This window comes from Electrophorus electricus, chromosome 14 (assembly GCF_041902795.1).
Source record: "Electrophorus electricus isolate QZ-2024a chromosome 14, ASM4190279v1, whole genome shotgun sequence".
NCBI classification, from domain to species: Eukaryota; Metazoa; Chordata; class Actinopteri; order Gymnotiformes; family Gymnotidae; genus Electrophorus; species Electrophorus electricus.
In genome coordinates this window covers 19803052-19825591 of record NC_137510.1, presented here as the reverse complement: position 1 = coordinate 19825591, position 22540 = coordinate 19803052, and the positions used below count along the sequence as shown (strand labels likewise).

Below are 22540 nucleotides of genomic sequence, written 5' to 3'. Positions count from 1 at the left end.
ATAGCATCATTGCCTGGAGGCAGAACGAACATTAAACACTTGACTGATGTGTACTCATTAAAAATGCATTTAATGTTGGCAAAGCTTTTACGTCATAGCTGTTTTTAAACATCTATGAACTTCAGTGATCTCTTGAACTTTCATTGCTTTTGCCCATCTCAGGTGATAGTAGCGCCCAGTAAATAATATGTGCTCTTTTATTTATTTAAGAATAATTTGGGGGAGAAGCTTAACTTTGCAGCCTGTATAGTACTTATTATTTAGTGACGTAGGCACAATTGCTTTAAATGACATCACTCTGTGTTGAGTGAGCTTGTGGTCATATTGGCCTTGATTTACTACAGGTTGATTGGTTTTTGATTCACTGAAGCTATATCCTTTACTGAATTGTTTTCTCTACTTCACAGATATTTGTGAAATAATAATTTTTGTATTGCTAAGAAAGAAAGAAAGACAAAGAGCAAGGGAAATAGAAAGCAAACTTGGTGTCCTTGAATTTGGTAGCTTGTCAGTTTTTGGGTGGGAACTTATTTTTAAACCCACAGTGGCTGATTTTACTCAAGCTAAATTCTGTTTCAATTCGTTCTTTTAATTTTAGTTGATCCAATACAGCACAGTCATCTACCTGTCTCACTCTTTGGCATACAAACTGAACATTATAGTGATATGAGTCAAATATGTTAAACAAGGCATCAAGAGTGAATTAAGTCAGACAGGTCACAGTCTTGTGACAAGAAGAGTAATGTTTCCTCTTAGTTAATTTATTGCTTTATATGTAAGATAAGATATGATGAGATGAATAAATTAATAATGAGAAGCCAAATGTTTTTTCTTCAATATTACTCTTTGTGTTTGCAGATTGTTGAACTGATTTTCACTGCCATCTTTCAATTCAGTAGTATGTTGGCATGACTGTAATTTTTTCTTCTTTAACCTCAAGTTTGCTCTTTTTCTTTCTCTCTCTTTCTCCCTCTCTTTCTCTCTGTCTGGCAGTCTCTGCCTCTCTAATCCGAGCTGTCTCTTTTTTATGGAAGAATCACAACAAAAAGTCATTATTATCCATGAATCTGTTTTAAAAGCAATGTAAACATTCAGACATTTGTAATAGATGTGATCCAAATATGTGCTATACAGAAGAAAATTAATACATTTGGGAATGAACTGATTCTAATAATTGTAAGTGGGATTTTGATATGTGATGCTTATATCTATGCATGCTTGTCTGAAGGGTCTAACGACATGGTTCTTCCACTGTGCTTTCACCTCTCTCTCTCCATATTTCTCCACCCCTCTCACTCTCCTTTCTTCTTTTTCCTGCACGAGAAAAAAAATCTCCTAAACCACAGGCTAAAATCCTTTCCTACTCTAAACATCTCCCCAGACAACAATAATGAATAACCAACAAAAATAAACAAAGAAAAATAATGCTGAATGGTGAAGATTTTTTTAAATGATTAAATGTTTATTTTGGTGTAAAGTGTCAGCACTTCTGCAAAACAATATATATATATATATATATATATCATTAAACATTTTAAGGATACCAGTAATTATGCCATAAAAAATCTGTCTAAACTATAATCACAAATCAAAATTGAAAAAAATAGGAAATAATCTAGTGAATCATCTTGGTAATGAACACAGTAAGTGGGCTTCTCAGTAAGCTGAAAAAGCATACAGGTACTACAGAAAAGCTACAGATACTTGTCGGTATTCTGAGCCAGCAGTTGCAAGAGTATTGGATGTGAGAGCAAGGGCTCAGTGTCAAGATTAGAAAATCACCCTAAAAAAAAACAAAACACCTGCTGTCATACTGGACACCTCTCTAGCACATGTATAACTGAAGGCAGCTATGTTTGAGCCTGAGAATGTCCCCAAATGCACCTCCCTGCAGAGGCGTGAGATTGTGGGGAAGAACAACAACTTAAACAGGCTTTTTGCCACTCTCCCTCTCCTCACATCTCTCATTAGGGGAGACAATAGAGGAATGAGAGATGGGAGGAAAAAGAGGAGGGGAGGAAGGGGAGGGTCCAGGCCTCTGGGAAGGAGTGTCTGCATGGCTGCTGTTAGTGCTTATGGCTGCTGTTAGTGCCCAGCACTCTGATTCTGTGGCCTGGGTCGATTTGGCTCGGCGGTCGCTGTGCGCCTCTCTCTTCTCTTGTACACTCCACAGGTCTCTGTCACTGGGTGGGGAAGGGGCGGAAGACAGGCGAGAGGGCTTTTGGGCCTTGTGGTTGGCATCTCTGAAACTGGCTAGAGGAGGCCGCAAGCGCACTCCACTACGAGTCGAACCCTCAATGGCCTTCTGGAGCTGAGAGATGGTCAGACAGGGACTTCACATACTTATGCAATATACATACATACTTACATACTTACATACAAATGGCATGAAATCATATACATCCTCACACACAGTATCAGTAAAAGGTCTTACTTAAAATCCCAGAATTCTGATTTAGTGATAATTAATGATAATGTCCAAAAGTAAGAGGAAAAGATATAGGAAAATATATATATGAGATACTCACCTCTTTAAGTGCAACAACTCCCACAAGTTTTCCTGTGCTGGTGACATAGGCATGACTAAATCCCAACAAAGAGAAGAGGGTGTGTGTCTGAGAGAGAGAGAGAGAGAGAGAGAGAGAGAGAGAGAGAGAGAGAGAGAGAGAGAGAGAGAGAGAGAGAGAGAGAGAGAGAGAGGGAGAGAGAGAGAGAGAGAGAGATAGCATAAAGTATATAACATGCCTTAATGGAACTTAACAGTATTATTTAAAATAGTGCATAACAGTAATGGATACTATATGTAATGCAAGGTACTGATGTGATAATACTGGAAGTTATTTCCTAATTCATAAGCATGCTTACATGACAAACGTTAAAAATTTCCAATGTATTTTTAGTTATATTAATGACTTGATTGGTTTATAAATGCCTGCATGAAAATAACAATGTTCCAGCCTGCAAAGCTAGGTGAAGGTACCTTATGCAATGATGTTTTTTCCACCAGCTGGAAAGGGGCAGGATCAATGCGAATCTGATCAATGTCAACTGACTTATTCAGCTCAGATTCCTCCCAAGCTTTGATCTGCACAAGGCAATCAGAAGTGTTTTGAGTGGTGATGTCACCATGAGTGATTTAAATATGTGGATAATCAAAGGAATAAATACTCTGATTCAGGTAATGTAACTTGACTGGATCTTAAATTATTTGTTTCTTTACCTCTTCTGGAGTCATGCTCTCCGTTACAGAAGATGGCAAGGTGTCCTATGGAATGGAATAAGAGAGAAAACATGCTATGTAGTTTTGTATGTGTATAGAAAGACAAACAGGGAATAATTTGTAGGGTAGTGTTGCTTCATTAGTCACACTAAAATAAGCACCTCAGCTTTTTCCCTTTGTAACTATACATTGTAACTATAAATATTTCATAGAGAGTTCCTCATGTGTCCTACTGGTGAGAGCTACTTCCTTAGAGAAGCAGTGCTCCAATTGCCTAGAAAGCAGGTAATGCCAAAATATAGCATCACTGCACTGAAAAACACCGCATAAGAAAATGAGGAATGTTGTCTCCACCTAGTGTTACAGAGACAACACAGTAATGACAGCTGACATATAAGAGCACAGAATATATCATCATTTGTCTGCCAGCACAGATCCCAGCATCCTGGGAAGGTCTGAGTCAGAGCTGTCTGTAAGCAGACCAATGCACAATCACTTTGCTGGCACTTATTCCTCTTTTGCCAGAATGTGTGAGACGCACCTGTGTCTCAGCCTGCTCTGATGAGGATGTGGTGGAGAAAAGGCGATGAATAGCACTCCGCATGGATTTTAAAGCACCTGCAATCATTGATGAGACACCACACTGCTGTCAGTCCACTCATGAACCATTCTGCTTATGTGCTCTAAAACAACACTATCATTTCTGATCACTCCACACAAATGTCAAAGCACTGGACAGATAGAAATACCACACATCTGCAATGACAATTAGTGAGGCCATTCAAACTATAATTAGCAATCTTGTGAAGGACACTAAAAGGGGGACTAGAGGAAAGGATACTAGGAGAATGGGGATTAGGGGAAAAGGGGTTAAGGGAATGGGGACTAGGGGAATGGGGACGATGAGAATAGGCCTGCAATGAGGGACTAGGGGAATGGGACTGAGTACTACTGCTTGGGTTGATTATATGAGTGTTGATTATATTAGTGATCGAGCCTGTTACACTAATGGCAAATGTCTTCTGATCTATTCCTTTATAAATGCTGTTATGAACTCCTGCCAGCAGCCTACATAACATCCATTAATTTGTAGTCTAGGTTCCTGATTACTCTAGACTAACTAGCTGAAGTCCCTAACCTCAGTTTGAGGAAATGGGCATGTAGGTCAGGATGTCTGAAAGGTGCTTCCATGACAGTGGGGAAATACCAGCTTACCTCTGGAATTCAGAACAACTAATACCCAAGAAATCATATTGGTGTTTTATAGTTTTATAGTGAACCTAGAAATAAAAAAAATCTGAAGAAAACATCAAACATCAAAGGCAATCCAGAGGAAAGAGGTACAATCCCAGTTTAAAAATACCACCAACCACAACACTGAACACTCCCTTGACATCTTCTCTAATCTTTATGTCATAATGACATATCATAATGGAGGCAAGCTACTCCCCCTCAGTTGTGATAGTGTAGCGTCTGTAAAATATTTATCTTATCTATCCTAACATTTCTTCCCCCTTATAAAAAAGAAATAGCTTTCATTTTTTTCTTTCAGTAAATTATTAGTTTTTTTCTTTCACTTTTCAATAAAGTAAAACTAACACTAACTGTGCATGTATTTTTTCCTACTATAAAATAAGAATATAACTTAAATCTAAAGCTATCAAAAGCTACCTCCTCAACAATGTGATAGTGCATGTCCTTCCCTAGGACATGCACTGTTGTTAAACTGCATGGCTGTAGAATTCAACTCCAACTAAAAACTCTTTCACCACCTGCACTAGCTAGATAAAACTCAAAATGCTATATTGCCAAAATTAGAACAAGTTAACTGGGCCGTACAAATCTCTTTACCACCAAATCTACTGTCTCTAGCCACGCCAACAGCTGCTTCATATGCTCCAAGTGCTCATGTAAAGATGCATTACAAACCACAACATAATTTTCCATCAGCAAGGTTTACCATGTCCAACAACTGCAGAAATATAGCTGGAGCATTCTTCATTCCAAATGGAAGAATACAGCATCAACAGAGCGCTTCAAGAGTGCAAAAAGCAAACCTATCTTTAGCCCTGTCTGTGAAAGGCATTTGCCAATGGCCTCTGAGAGGATCAAACTTGGATACTATTTGGACCTGACAAATTTCATTAATACAATCTTCTAATCTTGGAATAACGAATGTATCGGTTTTCATTACCTTGTTTACTTCCTCAAATCAATTTAGAGATGCAATTCAATCAATTCACTTTCAAAGACCCATCTGGCTTTACTGGTTTTGCGCCATCCACCACACCAAATGCTTCCTTGTCATTTCTTAATAATAATATTATATAATATTATTGTAAGGGTTGGCACCAGGCCCAAGCCCCCTCTGACCACCAGAGGGAGGCCTTGAGTCAACCATACTACTAATCAGGTTTAACACCCAACAGCTGGGCTATAGTTTATTTAAACCCAGTGACCTAATCATTCAATGCTGGGTTTTTGCCAAAGTTCTGAGCCAAGCTCCTAGCCAGTAACTTCAGGTATTGAGGCCTGTGAGCCCTCGTGCTACACCTCAATTCTTGCCTGCGAGGGTGTTTGTGTTTTTACACGTCCCCTCCCCTCTCCAGTTTTCCTTCTCAAGTCTGTCTCTCTCTCCTGAGGCTTCCCTTAGCCATTCAAGTTCCTCCCTGTTTTCTGGTTTTGTTTGGGAATTTTTAGTTTGGTTTTCCCCAGTGTATCGGGGTTGCCATTTCTTCCCATGGTGTCCTTTGAGCCCCCTTTTTCCATGTTCGGCATGGTGTTTAGTTTTTTCCTTTTGTTTTACCTGGTCCAAGATCTAACTGTTCTACACACGGGCCCGCTGTTGTTAGAGTGTGGTTGCTCACCCAGTAGGCTGTTGGTGTTATCACCTAACTGACCTAGGTTCAAGCCCACCTTACAATTATATTATAATAATAATATAATGACACATCACACAAAGCAAGCTAGTGTCCCCATTGGTTGTAACAGTGTAGTATCTTTATAAATGTACATTATCTAGCCTAACTATATAGCACATCATTAAAAGAGTAGTATTAGAAACTATGATCCTGAACCAGACTCACCAGAACTCATGTTTCTGGTGGAGTCCTCTGATGGTTTTTCAGATGTCAGTGGGCCATTTAGAGTCTCAGTGCTTCTCTACAAATAATTTTAAATTGGAGAGAAAAAAATGTTTGTATTATAGACAGTTTAAAATAAACTGAAAACTAAACCTCATCTTGCAACAACAGCTGCTCTTTGAGTACATTTTAACATTTTTACATTTACCTTCTGTCTGTTCTCCTCTTCTCCCTCTTCATCTATAAATGTTAAAGACTCCCATCTGACCTTTGACCCCTGATGGAGTGTAACCTGACGTTGGTTATAAACCCGCCTCTCTTCTGATAACCACCAGTCACAGGCAGCTTGGACTTCACACCTCTCAATAGAGCCCAGTAAAATCATTGACTCTGGAGAAAGAGGAATGATTAACATCTATCATATATAAGTATACATTCTGTGGCTGTATAAGGTCACACAGAAATATACTTATTAATATGTGTAATATTTTTAGAGATATACATATAAAAAGAAATCAGGTGTAATGAGCACAAAATGTCACCCACAGAGCACTGACCTAGAAAGTGTATCATCGTTTACTCTTTACGCTACACCCAGACAGGTTATTCTTTTATAAAACCCAAAGGTAGCCTGCAAACTCACAGTACCTGCCATGAACCGTTCAACAATATACTGGTTCAGTCCTTCTTTAAGAATGACCTGATTTCCCACTAGACACAGTTCAAAGCATGTGGAATTTCAAGGTCTGTAGAAACTCTTCAATGTTTTCATACACACACAGATGGAGAGAGAGGGAGAGATGCAAGCACACCTTTAGAATCAACAAGTGGGATTGTTTTGAAGGTGGTGGTCTCCAGAAGGTGAAGAAGCTCAGAGTAGGTGGACTGAAGAGACACAAACTTCACCTTCTTCAACATGATGTCCTCCACAAAAATATTATACTTACTGAGAAAGATGAGAGGTCAGAGAGTGAAGAAGCAATTACAACTGCTTAAAATGAACAGTCTGAATAGAATGAATAAGGTGAATGAGTAGTCAGCTGCAGTTCTGGCCTTTGGTCTTTGTCATGGTACCTGATGTGTCCAAAGCCAAGCTCAGGCAAGTAGGGAAGCTTCTTGACCTGAATGATTGAGTCATATAGAGAGGGCTGCAGGCTTTGTGCCACCATGTTTGCCAGGATCACAGCCACCATCATGGGCAGGATGTGAGAGATCTGCCCTGTCAGTTCGAAGCAGATGACAGCTGTCGACACTGTGTGTGTGACCGCACCGGTCATGGCTGCTGCACCTGCTTGGACACGTGTTGCATAAAAACACAACCAGAAACACAAAAAGATGATGACATAAGGTAAATAAAGCAGACAGCTAAAAGGTTGCAGTACATGAGGAGATAGCATTTAGTGGGCAGGAAATAATTACTGACCAATTACAGCATAGCCTCCGGGCAGGATTTGGTAAATAATGTCATCAAACAGAATTCCAGATGGGAACAGTATGGCCATGATCTCTCCCACCAAGCGGCCAAAGGCAGCTCCTGTGTATGCAGTGACATTTAAGGCTGGTCAGATATCAGGCTTGTCCCCTTCCAAATAATTATTATGCTACAAACTGGAACTTATTGGATGATGGTTAATCATTATGTTAACCCACAGACCAAGAACAAAGACAGGCATGAAGGCACCAGATGGGATAGGCATTGTTGTAGATACTGCAGACATCCAAAACTGAGTCACAAAAAGAGATAACAAAGCAGTCATTAAAAAACAAGTCATAATATAGCTTAGTATTTTAACATAGGCTTTAGGAAGGATTTAAAATGAACCCTGCAAGGCCATGTGTATGTGTTTAAGGACTCAGAAAGTATAAATCTAATCTCCAAACAAACTATAGGGCACAATTTAAAAATAGGTTAGGATATAATTACTTTATTAATGTTGAGACATATATCTCATCACTAATTACAAAAAAAAAAACCTCACATAAGCTTTAAGAGCTTATAATTAGAAGTCATGAATTTGTGATACATTGCTTTGTCTATGCATTGTGCTAAATAAATAAATAAACTCATTTTGTCTATAAAATAATATGCATTGGTGAGTGAATGGTGAGTGAATGTGTACCTTCATGATGAAAAAGATAATGAGGACAATGAAGACATTGACTTGCGGATGAAGCCAGACGGTGGAGCGGCCGAGGCCAGGGGGTGGAGTAGTGATCTTTGTCCAGGTGAAGTTATCAAAGAGTGAGTTGATGCAATCTCTTGGCATCAGCTTTATACACCAGGATAGGTAAGACAAGTAGTAATTTTACTCTTTTAATTTAGACACCTACATGCTCAGTCCTTCTGGAACACCTTCATGCATTGCAATTATAATTTGTAGTGTCTGTAGTATCTGTTACTGGTAGCATTGGTGTATGGTGTTTAATTAATGGAGGATTTACAAAACATACATACAGTGCAGCTAATACTGTATATATAAAGTATAATTGTTTGACACAGTATTTGCACCCCAAATGTCAAATGGCATCCCTTAATTTATTTAACCACATTTTATTGACTAACGTGTTATGGTGACAAAAAGGATTAACCAGTCAGGACCATGCATTTTTGCATTTCTGTTTGAAAGCTATAAAACTATCTCCAGCCTGTGCCACTGACTGGCAATCATTCAAAAATAATTTAAAACAGTGAAGACAAAAAGTCCCAGCTTGAATTTTGAAATCTGCAAGTTCAAGAGGAACCAAAACCATGTAAAGGTACAGACTGGAGCTCTGAGCTATGAGTGAACCATTTCACTCTACCAACAGGCACAGAGAAAGCACACACACAGGACACCATACCTCGCCAGCCATGAACTGGCCAAAGCCTGGAGGGAATGTAAAGGTGGCAATAATCAGTGTCACCACACCAGGGTAAATCAACCGGCTAAAATAAACAAACAGACAACTTGTTATAAGGGTCAAGTATTTGGGTTAAGTTAAAATAATGATATAGCGATATAGTGATATTGTATGAAAGAAGTAATATATAACAAGTAATTGTGTAAATGGTAAATGAATTAAGGTTATAGACCACATTTACATCGGGTCAAAAAGCAATGCATGTGTGATAGGTAAAGTCTCACTGTTTGGTGAGAAAGCCTGCAAGGATTGTTGGTCTTCTCATGAATAGCACAACCTGTCTGTTGAGATAGACAAAAAATGCTCCCAGAAATCCACATGAGATCCTATAACAGAAGACCACATCATTAATAAAGATTCCACAGAACCTGAACTGAATTGTTCTGCACATGATGCTTAACCCACCCAATTATAGCAAATGCTGGCAGCTCCTGCAAGTCAAAGGGAAAGTCCATTCGAAAGTTTGTGCGGAACAAAGCTGTAATTGTGACTGTGAAAATAGATACAATTAATTATACCATCCTCACGAAAATGACTTATCACTTGACTGAACTAGCAATGGACATATAATAAGATTAATATGTGAGATGTGCATTTATATTGGACTATTAAACCAGGTTTCTGTGTTCGTCCAACCCGAATCTTTGTTCCACACAGACAGCACTCTGAATATAAAGGCACTGAAGGTGGCTGCGAAGAATCCTCTCCAGTAATTCCTCACCGCAAAATATGTGGACGTGACCTCAATACTGAACAACACACCTGCAGAAGAGAGGGAAGAGAGAGGGAGAAGAGAGGGAGAGAGAGAGAAGGGGTCACAGAGAGGTTGTGGTGTGGATAATATGAGGAATGCAGTGAGTAAGAAAGATCCAGTGGGTAAAAAAGGATACAGATGGTATAAGGACAAATAAGATGAATAAACAGAAGAGGGGGCACAAGGTGGGAAATAAACATGTGAACAGAACATGAAAAAAGAGAGCTGGGTATACAAAGAGACACATGCAGAAAAGGAGGAAGAGGGAAAGAGACCAAAGTAATGATTACAAATATCAATGATTCAATAACAATTAATTTTAGCTTTTGTCTTTTAATTACTGAACCATTTAAAAGCTAAATAACTTGGTGGGAAAAATGTCTTTTGCAATGTGAAAGGAGAGAAAAGGGAACAAGAAAGGCAGACACAGGGAGGGAAAGCTGTTTTACCTCCAAGAGGAGTTCCAAAACAGCAGCCGACCCCAACGGCACACCCCACTGTCAGAATATCAGTGTAACTATAGGGGTTCTACTGAGAGAGACAGAGGTGCAAAGAGAAAGAAAGAGAGAGTATGGGGGTTATGGAGGTGAGAGATGAGAAGATGGGTAATGGAGGGACGAGTGGGGGAGAGAGCACAGAAATGGAGGGATGCGCAAGGATGAGTACCAATTGAGGATGGCAGAAAGAGGCAGTTGTGTGGGTGGAAGAGAAGCATGATGAAAGAGGAAAATGAAGAAAGAAGCGCGAGAATTGGCATGACAGGAGAGAATAAAGAGAATGAGAAAAGAGGGCAACAGCGGGAAAACAAACGGAGGAAGGGAATAAATCATACTGAGGAGGCCAGCATGCCATTTCAGCAGGTTAGCAGCATAGGACCAAAGCCAAGACCAAGCCCTCTATAGCACTGTACACACATTGTCTACGCAGCAGGACTCCCACCAGCTTTACATTATCTGTCCTTAATAACCATGTCTGTATGACTGGGTTTACATACTCAAGAGCAGTACAAAACTATCAGTGCTGTTACACTGCAGTCTGCTTGTACATTTTGTGAATACAAAGAAAGGTACTGTATGACAGCTTACTTAGGGAGTATACTATAGTGATGGAATTACTGTGCATATTTCTTACTATTACTTAGAATACCTAACATTACGTTTTACTCAGGAATCATTTCCAAAAGCAATATATGAGTGATCTTGGCTGTTCTCTTTTAGTAGAGAGAGTTCATACTGTGTACATGATGCAGCGTGCACTGACCAAAATAGGGATAACTTGCCTCCCACAGGGGCGGCGAAACAGGTGGCCACTCCCACTGCACACGCACAAATCAGCAGGTCCTGAACATGGGCGCTATTCTGGCCGGGGTTAAGAAAAGAGCGCAGGGACATACACATACAGTCTGATGAAGAGAGAAACTTACTCATACCAGTAAAGACTATTACGACAGATAGAGAAAAACAAATGTGAATAGAAATAGATAATAATATAAGGCAGAGTTAAAGGAGAGGTGCATGAAGATGGGAACACAAAAACAAATAGAAAGAGAGGGTGAAATTGATTCAATAAAAAATAAATGATGGCTGGAGTGCTTACAGGTGCCATAGAATGGAAAACTGTATTTACCTTGGCATGAATAAAGAGAGCTCTGTATATTGGACTATCATACTGTGAGCCTCAAACTTTGTTGTCGGCTCCCTCAGATGTAAAATGGGGTTATAAAACGGACCAATTCCAAAAATCCTAGACTGTTATGTAACATCCTTGATTATATTTACGCCCCTAAAATTTGCATACACCAGCCCATGTTCTACCCTAAGAAATATGTATAACTTCAACAGTAAAAGGCATGGCTACATTCATATTTAACAAGACAAGTGATTAGTTTGCTCTGCATATTTCACTCTGGAACGTTTCTCAAACCTCAGACAACTTTGAGAAGGCTTTGCTCAGCACTGGACAATTAAAAAGATGGGCATCACAATTCCAATAATAACGTTCCTGGACCAACCTTATACTAACGTTTTAGCAATCATGTTAATATAATGCTTTCAGGCTAATGCTATACTATAAGACTAATGTTAAAATAATGTACTCAGACAAATGTTATACTAATGTTCTCAGACTATTGTTAAAATAATGTTTTCGCAATAACATTAAAATAATGTTCGCAGACGAAGGTTATACTAACATTCTTGGAAAATACCAAAACAATTAGTTCTCAGACTAATGTTATACTACATTAATGTTCTTGGACTAATATTCCACAAAGTTTTGTCATAGTGCAGATTTCCTCAAATTGCCCTCAACAACTACCCCAAAGCTAAATAACCTTCAACCACAACCACCCCTTCAGCCTCAAAACCATACAGCCAATTAGCCCTCAACCCAATAAACCTCACAGCCCCTCAACATTTACCCCATCAGCCAAATTTGCATCAAAAACTACCCCCACAGCTAAATAACCCCTATCAGTCTAAAACCCTTCAACCAAAACTACACAAACAGATAAATAACCCCACAAGCTCAACTTCCCCCATAGGCAGTTACTACTTAACACAAATAAAACCCCATAGCCATATGCTCAACAACAAATACTCCATAATCCAAATTGCCCTCAAATACTATGCCCACAGCTAAATAGCCCCTCAACCACAACTGCCCTATAGCCAATTACTCCTCAACCAAATTCACCCCCACGGCCAAAAACCCCTTAAAACAATAACAACAGTGCAACACCCCTCAACCACAACTAGCCAATTAGCCCCCAACCACAATTACACCCCACAGCAAAATATTCCTGAACAACTATCCTATCTAACTGCTTTCAATCACAACTAACACAACAGCTACACAACCACAACAGCTTCATCTACCCCACTACCCCTTTTTACATTTAATCAAGTGCTTTACATCATTTAACAGTATTTCAGGATTTCATTTTACATTTAAACAGCAATTAACTTCATTTAACAGAATTTATCAATGTTAAAACAACCAAACAGTCTGCTTTGTAAGCCAACATAAAACATGTCAAACCAATATAAAGCTAAGTAACTTCTCAACCACAACTACTCCAACAGCTAAATTACCCCTTAGCCTCAACTCAACACAGCCCCTCAACAACAACTTCCCCATCAGTTAAATTGCCCTCGACATCTATCCCTACTGCTTAATAACCCTTTGGCCTGAACTACCTTACATTTTATTAGTCTTAATGCAAAATTATCCCAACAGCTAAATAACCCCTCAACAATAATACCATATTTCTGAGAAGGTTCGTCCAAAAATGGTAATGTTAGTACGAGTACATTTGTTAGTCCAAGAATAATAGTGTAACGTTAGTCCAAAAACATTGATGTCATTGCAATAATGTTAATAGAACATTAGTCTGAGAATGTTAGTATAACATTTCTTTGAACACTAGTCCAAGAATGTTATTTTAGCATTACTGCAAAAACATTAGTATAACAATACTCTGAGAATGTTATTTTAACATTATTGTGAAAAGATTAGTCTAAAGTTATTCCAAGAAAATTATTTTAGCATTAGTCCAAGATCATTATGGCAAATATGTTATTTTAATGTTATTGTGAAAACAATGGTACAATGTTAGTCCAAGAACGTTAGCATAATGTTAGTCCAAGAATGTTAGTGTAATGTTAGTGTAGTGTAAGACTGAGGAGTTTCTTAGCTGTTACAGTGGTTGTAGTTGAGGGGTAATTTAGCTGTAGAAGATGTTGAGGGGCTTTGGGGGTTCATTTGTGTTGAGGAGTAATTGATTGTGTAACAGATGAGGCTGCAGGGTTATTTAGTTGTGGGGGTAGTTGTCCTTAGTGATTTCCTTAGTGTCCATTCATCAGTTTCAAACAAAAACACAAATCCCATGATGAGAGGCAGATGATATGTTTCTTAATCTATTCATAAGCGCATAACTCCTATGATCTATAAAATTGAAAGGGCTACAGATTCAGGAAAGCTTTGAACCATATTGTTGCACTCTATTTTAAAGAAAAATATTGGAAGAGATATTAACATGAGGGGCCCACATAAAAGGGCTGTAAAAAAAAAAAAAAAAAAAAAGAAAACAGTCTGTTTCATTCTAGGGACAAATAATAGGGTTGTAAATGGGCATGTATAACTGCATCTGGGCATTTTTCACCCTGACCAAAGTCACAAACCTTTTATATATACGTCATAGAAAAAAAATGTAAAATATTTATTAAAACATTCTATGGCGCCTTTAAAAGAACACAGACAGATAAATAGATAGGGGAGACAGACTGTCAGACATAAAGTATTATGTCACTAAGTACAATAGCACCATTGCCTTTAACCAATGAAAATGGGTAGAATTGACTGTATCGCTAGTGGAGCAGAGATTAATGAAGTGAAAGCAGAGCTGGTCCAGCATGAACATGCTCGTGAGACAAAATCATGCCAGGACAGCCTCATAGTCAGCCTTGAACACACACTGGCATCAAGGTGCTGGCGGCAATTTTACCTCATACACCCCTGTGAAGATGGACATGACCTTGCTTAGCACGACAGCACAGATACTGGCGATGTGGACAAAAGGGCCCTGTAAATTGTAAAATGACACAGATGGCCATGACGTTGTTTATTAGCTTTCACTTGGTAAACAGAACTTAAAGGCAACTCCACAAGCATATTATGTTCCATTCTGTAAGGTTTTTTTTTAACTAAACTATGAGAACACAACTGTTACAATATGGCACAGTGATACACTATGAGATTGAGAGAGAGAGAGAGAGAGAGAGAGAGAGAGAGAGAGAGAGAGAGAGAGAGAGAGAAAAGAGAGAGGAACGATTATAAGAGGAGAATATATCATCAACCTCCTTTCCCAAAGGCAAACCACTGCCCAGGCTGGCGGTCAAACCAATGACTTTAGCCACAAAAGCCTTCAAAGTCAAATACTCCTTCAGAACCACTCCTCGCAGAATGGTCTTCATCTCTGGAATACCAGACCCTGGAGACAAAAGATGTGTACCAATATCTGTGAACATAAATGTGAAGAAGTGAAGACAAATAGGGGTTCACATTCAGATTCAACTAACAGAAGAGGATTTTGTGGAAAGAAAAAGACACCGGGGGGGGGGGGGGGGGGGGGGTAGATTTCACTTAGGTGAAATATGAAGAAAAAAGATGACAGGAACATAACTGAAGCCATCAAAAAAGGAAGAGTGAGAAAAAAAGTTAAAGAGAAATGGAGAACCTGAGCGTCAGGGGAGGAAGAGGAGAGTAGGCTACTTTAGTAATAGAGAAAAAGAAATGAAGAGCAGGACACGCAGTACATACCTATAGCTTGTGGGGCAATCAGGTGGCAGAAGACAGATGAGAATATGATGAGAATTAAAGGATATGTGATCCAGGCCAAATACTGAAGAAGCACATTCTCTTTCAGCTCTGCATACATCCATTTATAAGCTGAGAAAAGAGGAGAGAGTGTTTTTTATTCTTTAAATACAGCTCAGCTAGTTTATCGGATATGGAGTTGGGTAGTCTACCTTGCAGACTCTTTGCACTAGCGTAATCCATACTCCAGCTGACTAGAGCCATAGTGAACCCTAGCAGCACCAGGAAGATCCAGTCCTCACCAAGCTTTGTAACTATGTACCTCTGGATCCACCCACAGCAGTCTGCATAGTAAAAAACCCCACCCGCAATGAGTAAGACAATCATTAGTATTAAACACTGAAAATTATGTGGTCAACTTTCATGTATGATTTTACTGTGTTCAGAATTGGAGTTAATTAAATTCTATACTAAATAGGTTTCACTGCCTAGCCTCCAAACTGCATCAGCATGCACTTTTGGGAAGAACAATGAGCAGTTTTACAGTTTCTTCTGCAGTAGGTAAGATGTAAGATTAGCATTTTTCAGAGGTGAGGGGGTAACCCCACACTAGCAGTTTTTTTTTCCCAAACTGCTGATCTCCTGCCCCACCTTGACATTTAGAAAAGGGGTGGGACGTCTTTAATGAGGAGGACTGGCTGAACCCTGGGGTCACAGGCCCTGATTCCATGGTGATACAATGGGTTCGGCTGTAGCCCTTTCTGGGGGCCCTGGTGTTATCAGCATGTTTCTTCGACTGGTTCTCCGTGAGCAGACGTGCGGCCTCCCTCCTGGCAAAATCACCCACCTGCTCCTTGTATTGTCCATACACCTGAAGGAAAGAGAGAGTAAATGTGAAAAGTGTGTGTGAAAGTGTGTGTGACAGAGAGATAGAAAGAGAGAGAGTCCATGCAAAGAGAAACGAAGAGACTGTTGGTGAGAACTGACCTAGAACTTATATAGGTTTTTAATTTAAGAACAGTTTAGATAAGGAGCTGGATACACTATATAGATATAGAGTAAAGGGTTAGCAAATCAGGATACTTCAGCATCCACTGATCAGCATCTCAATTCCTTCTACAACTCAAAACACCTAATTTCCCAAAACACAGTAAAAAGTAAAATAAATAAATAAATAAATTCTTCAGGATCAGCTTTTCTGGAGTTGCCAGTGTCAATATGAGAGACCAAGTTTAAATTCCACTGTAGCAGCCATTCATAGCGAGGGTCTGAGAGTGTCCTTGGCCCTGCTGTCTTAGTGGGATGCATTGCTGGACAGTTGCAGGTCATGTGCACAGCACCCAGCAGTCAGCGCAGTCCTCCAAGCATGTTCATCTGCCCTCTGACATGTCTTCTCTCCCTTTCACTCTCCCAGGCTGGCTGGCACTGTTGGCAGCTTTCAAATATCCCTTTCTTATGAAGCAAACGTGTCTTTGGGATTTTAAACTTAAACAGCATCACTGTGCCTTTTGATTGGGAGTTAACTAATCTGAACTATCAATCAATTTTAGGTAAAGTTTTTTGAATGTACTGTTTAAATGAAAATGTTATAAAATTGTTGAACAGCATTCTTTTAGGAAGCAGGATCCTTCTAATGAATCTTCTAAGAAAAATCTTGGAGGAAAGATTTAAATACATAAAATACATAATTGAGTATCTTAGTGGCAGCCATCCTGAATCCAGAATAATTTTTTCCTTAATTTTGTATCACTGAGTCAAGAGGTACAGCTTTAAAAATCAAAGATTTTTGATTCCGATTATAATATAGTTCTACTTTGAATTATATGTGTAATATTTTGAATGTGTTCTGCTGCAGCACAAGATTTTTCACTGTCCAATGGTATTAGTCGAACGACTATTAGATGCAAATGCATGATCATTTCAGCATTCATTATGATAATTGGTTCTTATATGAATTTATTATGTTAGGTAGGTTAGCCTGATTGCTCCAGTGCAAAACTTAAAAAAGGAAAAAATCAGACACCAAACATGTTGACTACATTTGAGCTAACTGATAAATCTGTGTAAATTTCATTTCATCAGAACCACTTTTTAATGAGCAAAACATCTGGATTATGCAGATTTCCTTTAAAGGACATAAAAATCTCTAGAAACTGAATGTATATGTACACTACTGAGCCTTTTTTGCAGAAAAAAAAATTAATTGATCAAAATTATTATTTTAGTAGTGCAACTTAACAGATGTTTCAAGAAGTTATATATATTTAAAACTTGAATATACCCAGTTGCCCCTTACTTAATTTAATGCAAAAATTTGTTTTTTACCAGTGGTATTTAGAAATTTGTAAATTATACACTGTGTTTACATCAAAAATCGCAAACACATTCCAAATCATTTTTAAATTTGATTTAAATAAATCCTGAAACCTTCCTCGGAATATATGTTCTGAATTTAACCATACTGAATTTTTCAACCCACCTCTTGGGCAGTAATTTTCCTGGGCATTCTGTATTGAGATTGTATTTAATCCAAACCTTAGCTTCAGTCCTTCAGCTAGAGAAAGAAGATCCGTAACATTTAATTCAACTACTCTTTCTCTTTCTCTCTCTCTCTGCCTCTCTCTCTCTCTCACACACACACACACACACAAACACACACACACACACACACACACACACAGTCACACAAAACTCATTGGTATACGTAAAGAAAAGAGAGCAAGGATAGTAGGAGTGGGACAGTTTTGGACTTTGAAAAACTAGATTACAAAATCTAATTTTCCTTTCATATTTACTATATGTTCCCATATATCAGCACAATTGTGCAACATAAAGACAGTGAATAGTAAGAGAGAAAGGCATGCTAGAGTAGGAGCTCCTGCAGTGGCCAAGGCTGAAAGTATTATTCTCTCTTTAATTTTGTCTGTTGATGTTTTTGTATAGTTAAGGTCAGCACGATCATTTATTGGCCTTCAGACAGCGTGAGAGACACTTCCTCTGAGAACAGAATGACGTTTAACAGAATATACACAGAAACAGTCACCCCTCTGTAAAAAAGTCTATTTTATTTTCTCCCAATTTGTCATTGTTTTAATGGAGTACATTGATATTAAGCCCTCCTATCCTAAAATTAACAATAGCAGATCAACTGTTAAGTATTCCATAGAATGCAACATTTTGCAACTGATTATTTTTTGAAGATGGAGAATAGTATATCTCACCACAGCTTTGGACTTGTCTAAATGAGCTTTTCAGAGGTCCCTGGGCCTTTCCTGTGAATAATGCCTATATACTATTCATAGTTTAAAAGCTTTTAAAACATTAATCAGGTCTAGCAGAACAAATACCTGAACTGTGTTAATCAGAAAATCATGAAGACAAGCTCTATCCTCTACCTGAACATTCACTTCTACTTTCACTATACAATAAGGATACTTGTTCTCAGCTGAAGCAGTACTAGAAAAACAGTATTTTCATTAAAATCATCACATAGTATTATCTTACATAGAAAACAAATAAGAGCTCAAATGGAAACCTGTTAAGGATAGGCTTATTGAAATAATTGTGTGAAATGTATTTTGAATAATCAGATCATTCAGAAATGAGTCTGCAGCCAATCAGACGCTGTATGTGTGAGTATGAACCTTTCCCTGTTGCAACCGGAGCTCAAGGAGCATTTATTCTCGTCAGCGCAGTGACAAACTAGTTGATGGGTTTATTTAACATTTTCAGTATTTGACACTCTTATCCAGAGCAACTTATCAGTAAACACTTATACTTATTGGTAGACATTATGTGTGCTTCCTTAGAATCAAACCCCTGATTTTGCTGTTGTTAGCAAATTGTTCTACCTTCTTTACCAGGTGAATTACAGGAGTTTAATAGGGCAGTGACTGAATTTAATAGGGTAATAGGGCAGTGTTTAATTTTATCTACTTAAATTTGAGACGTGGATGTGAATAAAGAGACCCTGCTGTCAGTGGCATTGTTTCCTAATCAGTCTCCAGAACTGCTGTAATAGGAAAAGTATAATACTTACTGACACTTATCAAGATAGGAATTACATACTCACAAAGAAAACTACAGACATTTTAGATTTTAATGCTAAATATTACAAAGAATGGAGTCGCAATTCATTCATGATTCTTGCGCAGCTGGCGGATGTTTCAAGGGGTGCATGCCCTAAATCTGTTCTTTCAAAAACATTGTAGCAGGATGTCCATTCTTAAACTTTGTTTTTAAACCCTGATTGTGGCTTTAAGTGCTTAAGAATGTGTCTGAGTTCTTAAGTTGTCTATGTCACAGTCAAGGTCTGTGACATGAGAAACAAAAAGGCCAAAAGGTGAAAGTTTGAGGTATTTGTCAGTAGCCACATGAACTCAGTCAGCTGCGTTAATGACGCCATTAGTTATGGGTCTGCCGACACTCGGCTGGCAGCTTGACAGCTGGGGCAGTTTGTTAGTGTAGATGGGTACATTTGATTTGGTCTAGCTCCAGTTAAAGCAATCAAGTGAGGTAATATTTATTTCAAATATAACACCATGGTTGATCTGATTTGTACAACCTAGAATTAATGTACATTAACAAACTTATTAAATCATTTAAATCAGGTGTCCATTATACCTCATTATAGAGTGTAAGTAAGGTTGAGTTTATTGGTTGGTATTGAAATTCAAATCCCTGTTCACTCAAAATCAAGCTTATTTTATATCTATTAATGATCTAGAGAATCATGTCTAAATCCTTCTAAACTGTCTTCATGACAAGAAATTGCAATTATTATTTGCCATGCAAACATACAGAGTGACATGAAATATTCTATGCGGTCATAGCCCAATTTTATGCCCAAAAGTGAACAGCCCCAACACACTCCTATAAAATTTTAAACATGGAAACCTCCATACATTTACAAAAATCTTTGCCTTTACATGTAATTAGAATTTGTATCATGATGATAGAATTATTAAGAATTAAATGCTTAAATAAAGTGAAGATGGAATACAGAAAAGCAATGTTACAAAAGCTCAGTTCATGAGATATAGCTTATATATATATTATCATTCAATGCACACAGACAGAAGAAGGTTATAAGAGAGCTGAAAAACAACAAAGCCCTCGATTGTTCTACGTGAAAAGGTTTAGAACCGGCAGAGAAAGGGAAAGGGGAGAAAGAGCATGAAAGTGAGAGTCGCTAACAGACACAAGAACCGAAGGGCACAGTGACTTTGGGAGTTAATTAAAAACATAATAATGATAGATTCCTCTCTGTGATTCCTCTGTGTATCTGTGTGGTGTGTTTGGGGTGCAGAGGGAGGGTTATGATAATGATACAATCTGACCCAGTCACTGACAGATCAGGACATGCGTGCCAATGCAAAGGCTGCATCATGAAAAAAAAAAAAAAAAAAGATGCACAGAGCAAAGCATGATCACATAAGTTAAAGCAAAGGCTCATCTTCAATTGCTCTATAGTTTCCAACATATCAACATCCACTACTCTCTGTCAACATGTATTTCTACTTGTGGTATGAAGAAAAAATCTATGCAGGATATAAGTATGCAGGACATAAATAAATTATTATCACTAAAGTATCTAATTCTTTCAAGCAGAGTCAGGATCATGGCCAAGTGAAAAGGCATCTTATTGTGTTTACTTTTGGTAGAAAAAAAGAGGATGCTAAACCATAACTGATGTCATAAAATTACTTGTTATCTCAGTCACTCAGTAAAATAATATTACCCATTTTATAAAATTAACCTTCAGTTGAATGCAAAGAATAGCAATTTCCCATGTTACATTTTTTTTTTATCTTTGACATTGATAAGTTTTGTAAAAATACATTATTATTAAATACATTATTATTAAATATAAATATAAAGTATAAGATTATAAAGCATTATCTAATTAGACACTATATATTAATTAAGGTAATATGACATCAATATTAATAATTAATAGCATTACTTAATGACTGTAATATATATCAGTAAATACCTAATCCTGAATAACCTCATTCTGAGACTACAAGAAGAACAACAAACAGCTATCATCTTTCATTCTTACCAGATTTTGATCAAAATTCATTACTGTCTCACAGGTTTTAATGTGTTCCCTCATCATTCTTTCTACTCCTTTATGCTGTATGCTCCTCTTCCTCTCTTTTGGTTGTGCACCTCAATCTCCCTTTTTTAACCTCCTTATCCGTGTCCTTTTCACCTTCAGAAAAAAAATTCAGGTAATAATAACTGTACCTGCCTTTTATGTGATGGAGAGGAAGCATACTGTATATGTTGGTAGGAAACTACAGTGCCCACAATGCAGTAGTGACTAGCTAAGTACCTGTGATAATGTGCTGTCAGCAGCCCTTAATACACAAAGCTGTAGTCTCACAAAGCCAGTTCATCGGTCATATAAGAAACTAGTCAAAGTACTTGCTATTTGCTGGGGCTGGACAGATGACTTGGATCTGAGCTGTATTTTGTTAATAGAATATTTATTCCTAAAGACAGTTTCACATTTGTTTGTCCAAGACTGAAATAAGTTAAATTAGCATTTAAATCAGCAAATGAATAATTTAGTTACATTTCCAACAATTTCCTAAAACTTAAAACATCACATTAAAAATTATTCATAACCTTTGAGCCTGCAAACCTTTGAGTGGCACTTTAAAGTTTGTGAACCCTTCAGAAGTTTGTATTTCTGCATAAATCTGACCTAAAACATCACCAAATTGTAAAACAAGTCCTAAAAGTAAATAAAGACAACCAAATCAAATAGATGAGACAATAATATTAGACTCTGTAATTTATTTATTGAGAAAAATGATCCAATATTACATATATGTGAGTGGCAAAAGTATGTGAACCCTTGTATTCAGTATTTGGTATGACCCCCTTGTGCAGCAGTAACTGCTATTAAATGTATTAAATGCTTGGAGGAATTTAAAAACTAAATGCTGAATTCAAGTCAGAAATACAGTTCACCTTGAAATGGGATCAAACTTGAAATCACCTTGAAATGCAATCATTACTGTGAAAACAAGATTGCATTTAAACAGTGCCAAATGGAAAAGGTGGCCAAATGAAAAGTAAGATTCACTGCATTGATTTAGTGTCACTTCATCTTTTAACAGAAACACAATGTGTGTGTGTTCAATAAATTAAATTCTGAATTTGTATCAGAACTGAGTGCAAATCACCTTGAAATGCAATCAACTCACATAAATTGCATTCCACTTTTTGGTCCTGTGAACATGACAATATAAA

General features: G+C 37.9%; 1 protein-coding gene across 11 annotated transcripts in view; it reads right to left on the bottom strand.

Moving 5' to 3' along the window:
- Positions 1-73: 73 nt before the first annotated feature.
- Positions 74-22540, bottom strand: part of clcn1b (chloride channel, voltage-sensitive 1b) — a 44364-nt gene continuing 21897 nt past the window's right edge. For 10 of the 11 annotated variants that reach the window (XM_081695894.1, XM_081695889.1, XM_081695890.1 and 7 more), the window contains 22 exons: positions 15926-16145; positions 15487-15618; positions 15278-15406; positions 14815-14948; positions 14463-14540; positions 10408-10486; positions 9841-9966; positions 9610-9694; positions 9429-9530; positions 9145-9229; positions 8424-8573; positions 7958-8027; positions 7727-7837; positions 7378-7594; positions 7116-7249; positions 6512-6693; positions 6307-6382; positions 3762-3838; positions 3221-3265; positions 2981-3085; positions 2529-2615; positions 74-2311 (listed from right to left, as the gene is read on the bottom strand). In XM_081695894.1, coding sequence (XP_081552020.1) covers positions 1925-2311; positions 2529-2615; positions 2981-3085; positions 3221-3265; positions 3762-3838; positions 6307-6382; positions 6512-6693; positions 7116-7249; positions 7378-7594; positions 7727-7837; positions 7958-8027; positions 8424-8573; positions 9145-9229; positions 9429-9530; positions 9610-9694; positions 9841-9966; positions 10408-10486; positions 14463-14540; positions 14815-14948; positions 15278-15406; positions 15487-15618; positions 15926-16145 — 2811 coding nt within the window. In that variant the 3' untranslated portion in view covers positions 74-1924. The remainder of the gene's footprint in view (positions 2312-2528; positions 2616-2980; positions 3086-3220; positions 3266-3761; positions 3839-6306; positions 6383-6511; positions 6694-7115; positions 7250-7377; positions 7595-7726; positions 7838-7957; positions 8028-8423; positions 8574-9144; positions 9230-9428; positions 9531-9609; positions 9695-9840; positions 9967-10407; positions 10487-14462; positions 14541-14814; positions 14949-15277; positions 15407-15486; positions 15619-15925; positions 16146-22540) is intronic. The other variant, XM_081695888.1, reaches the window with a different exon arrangement.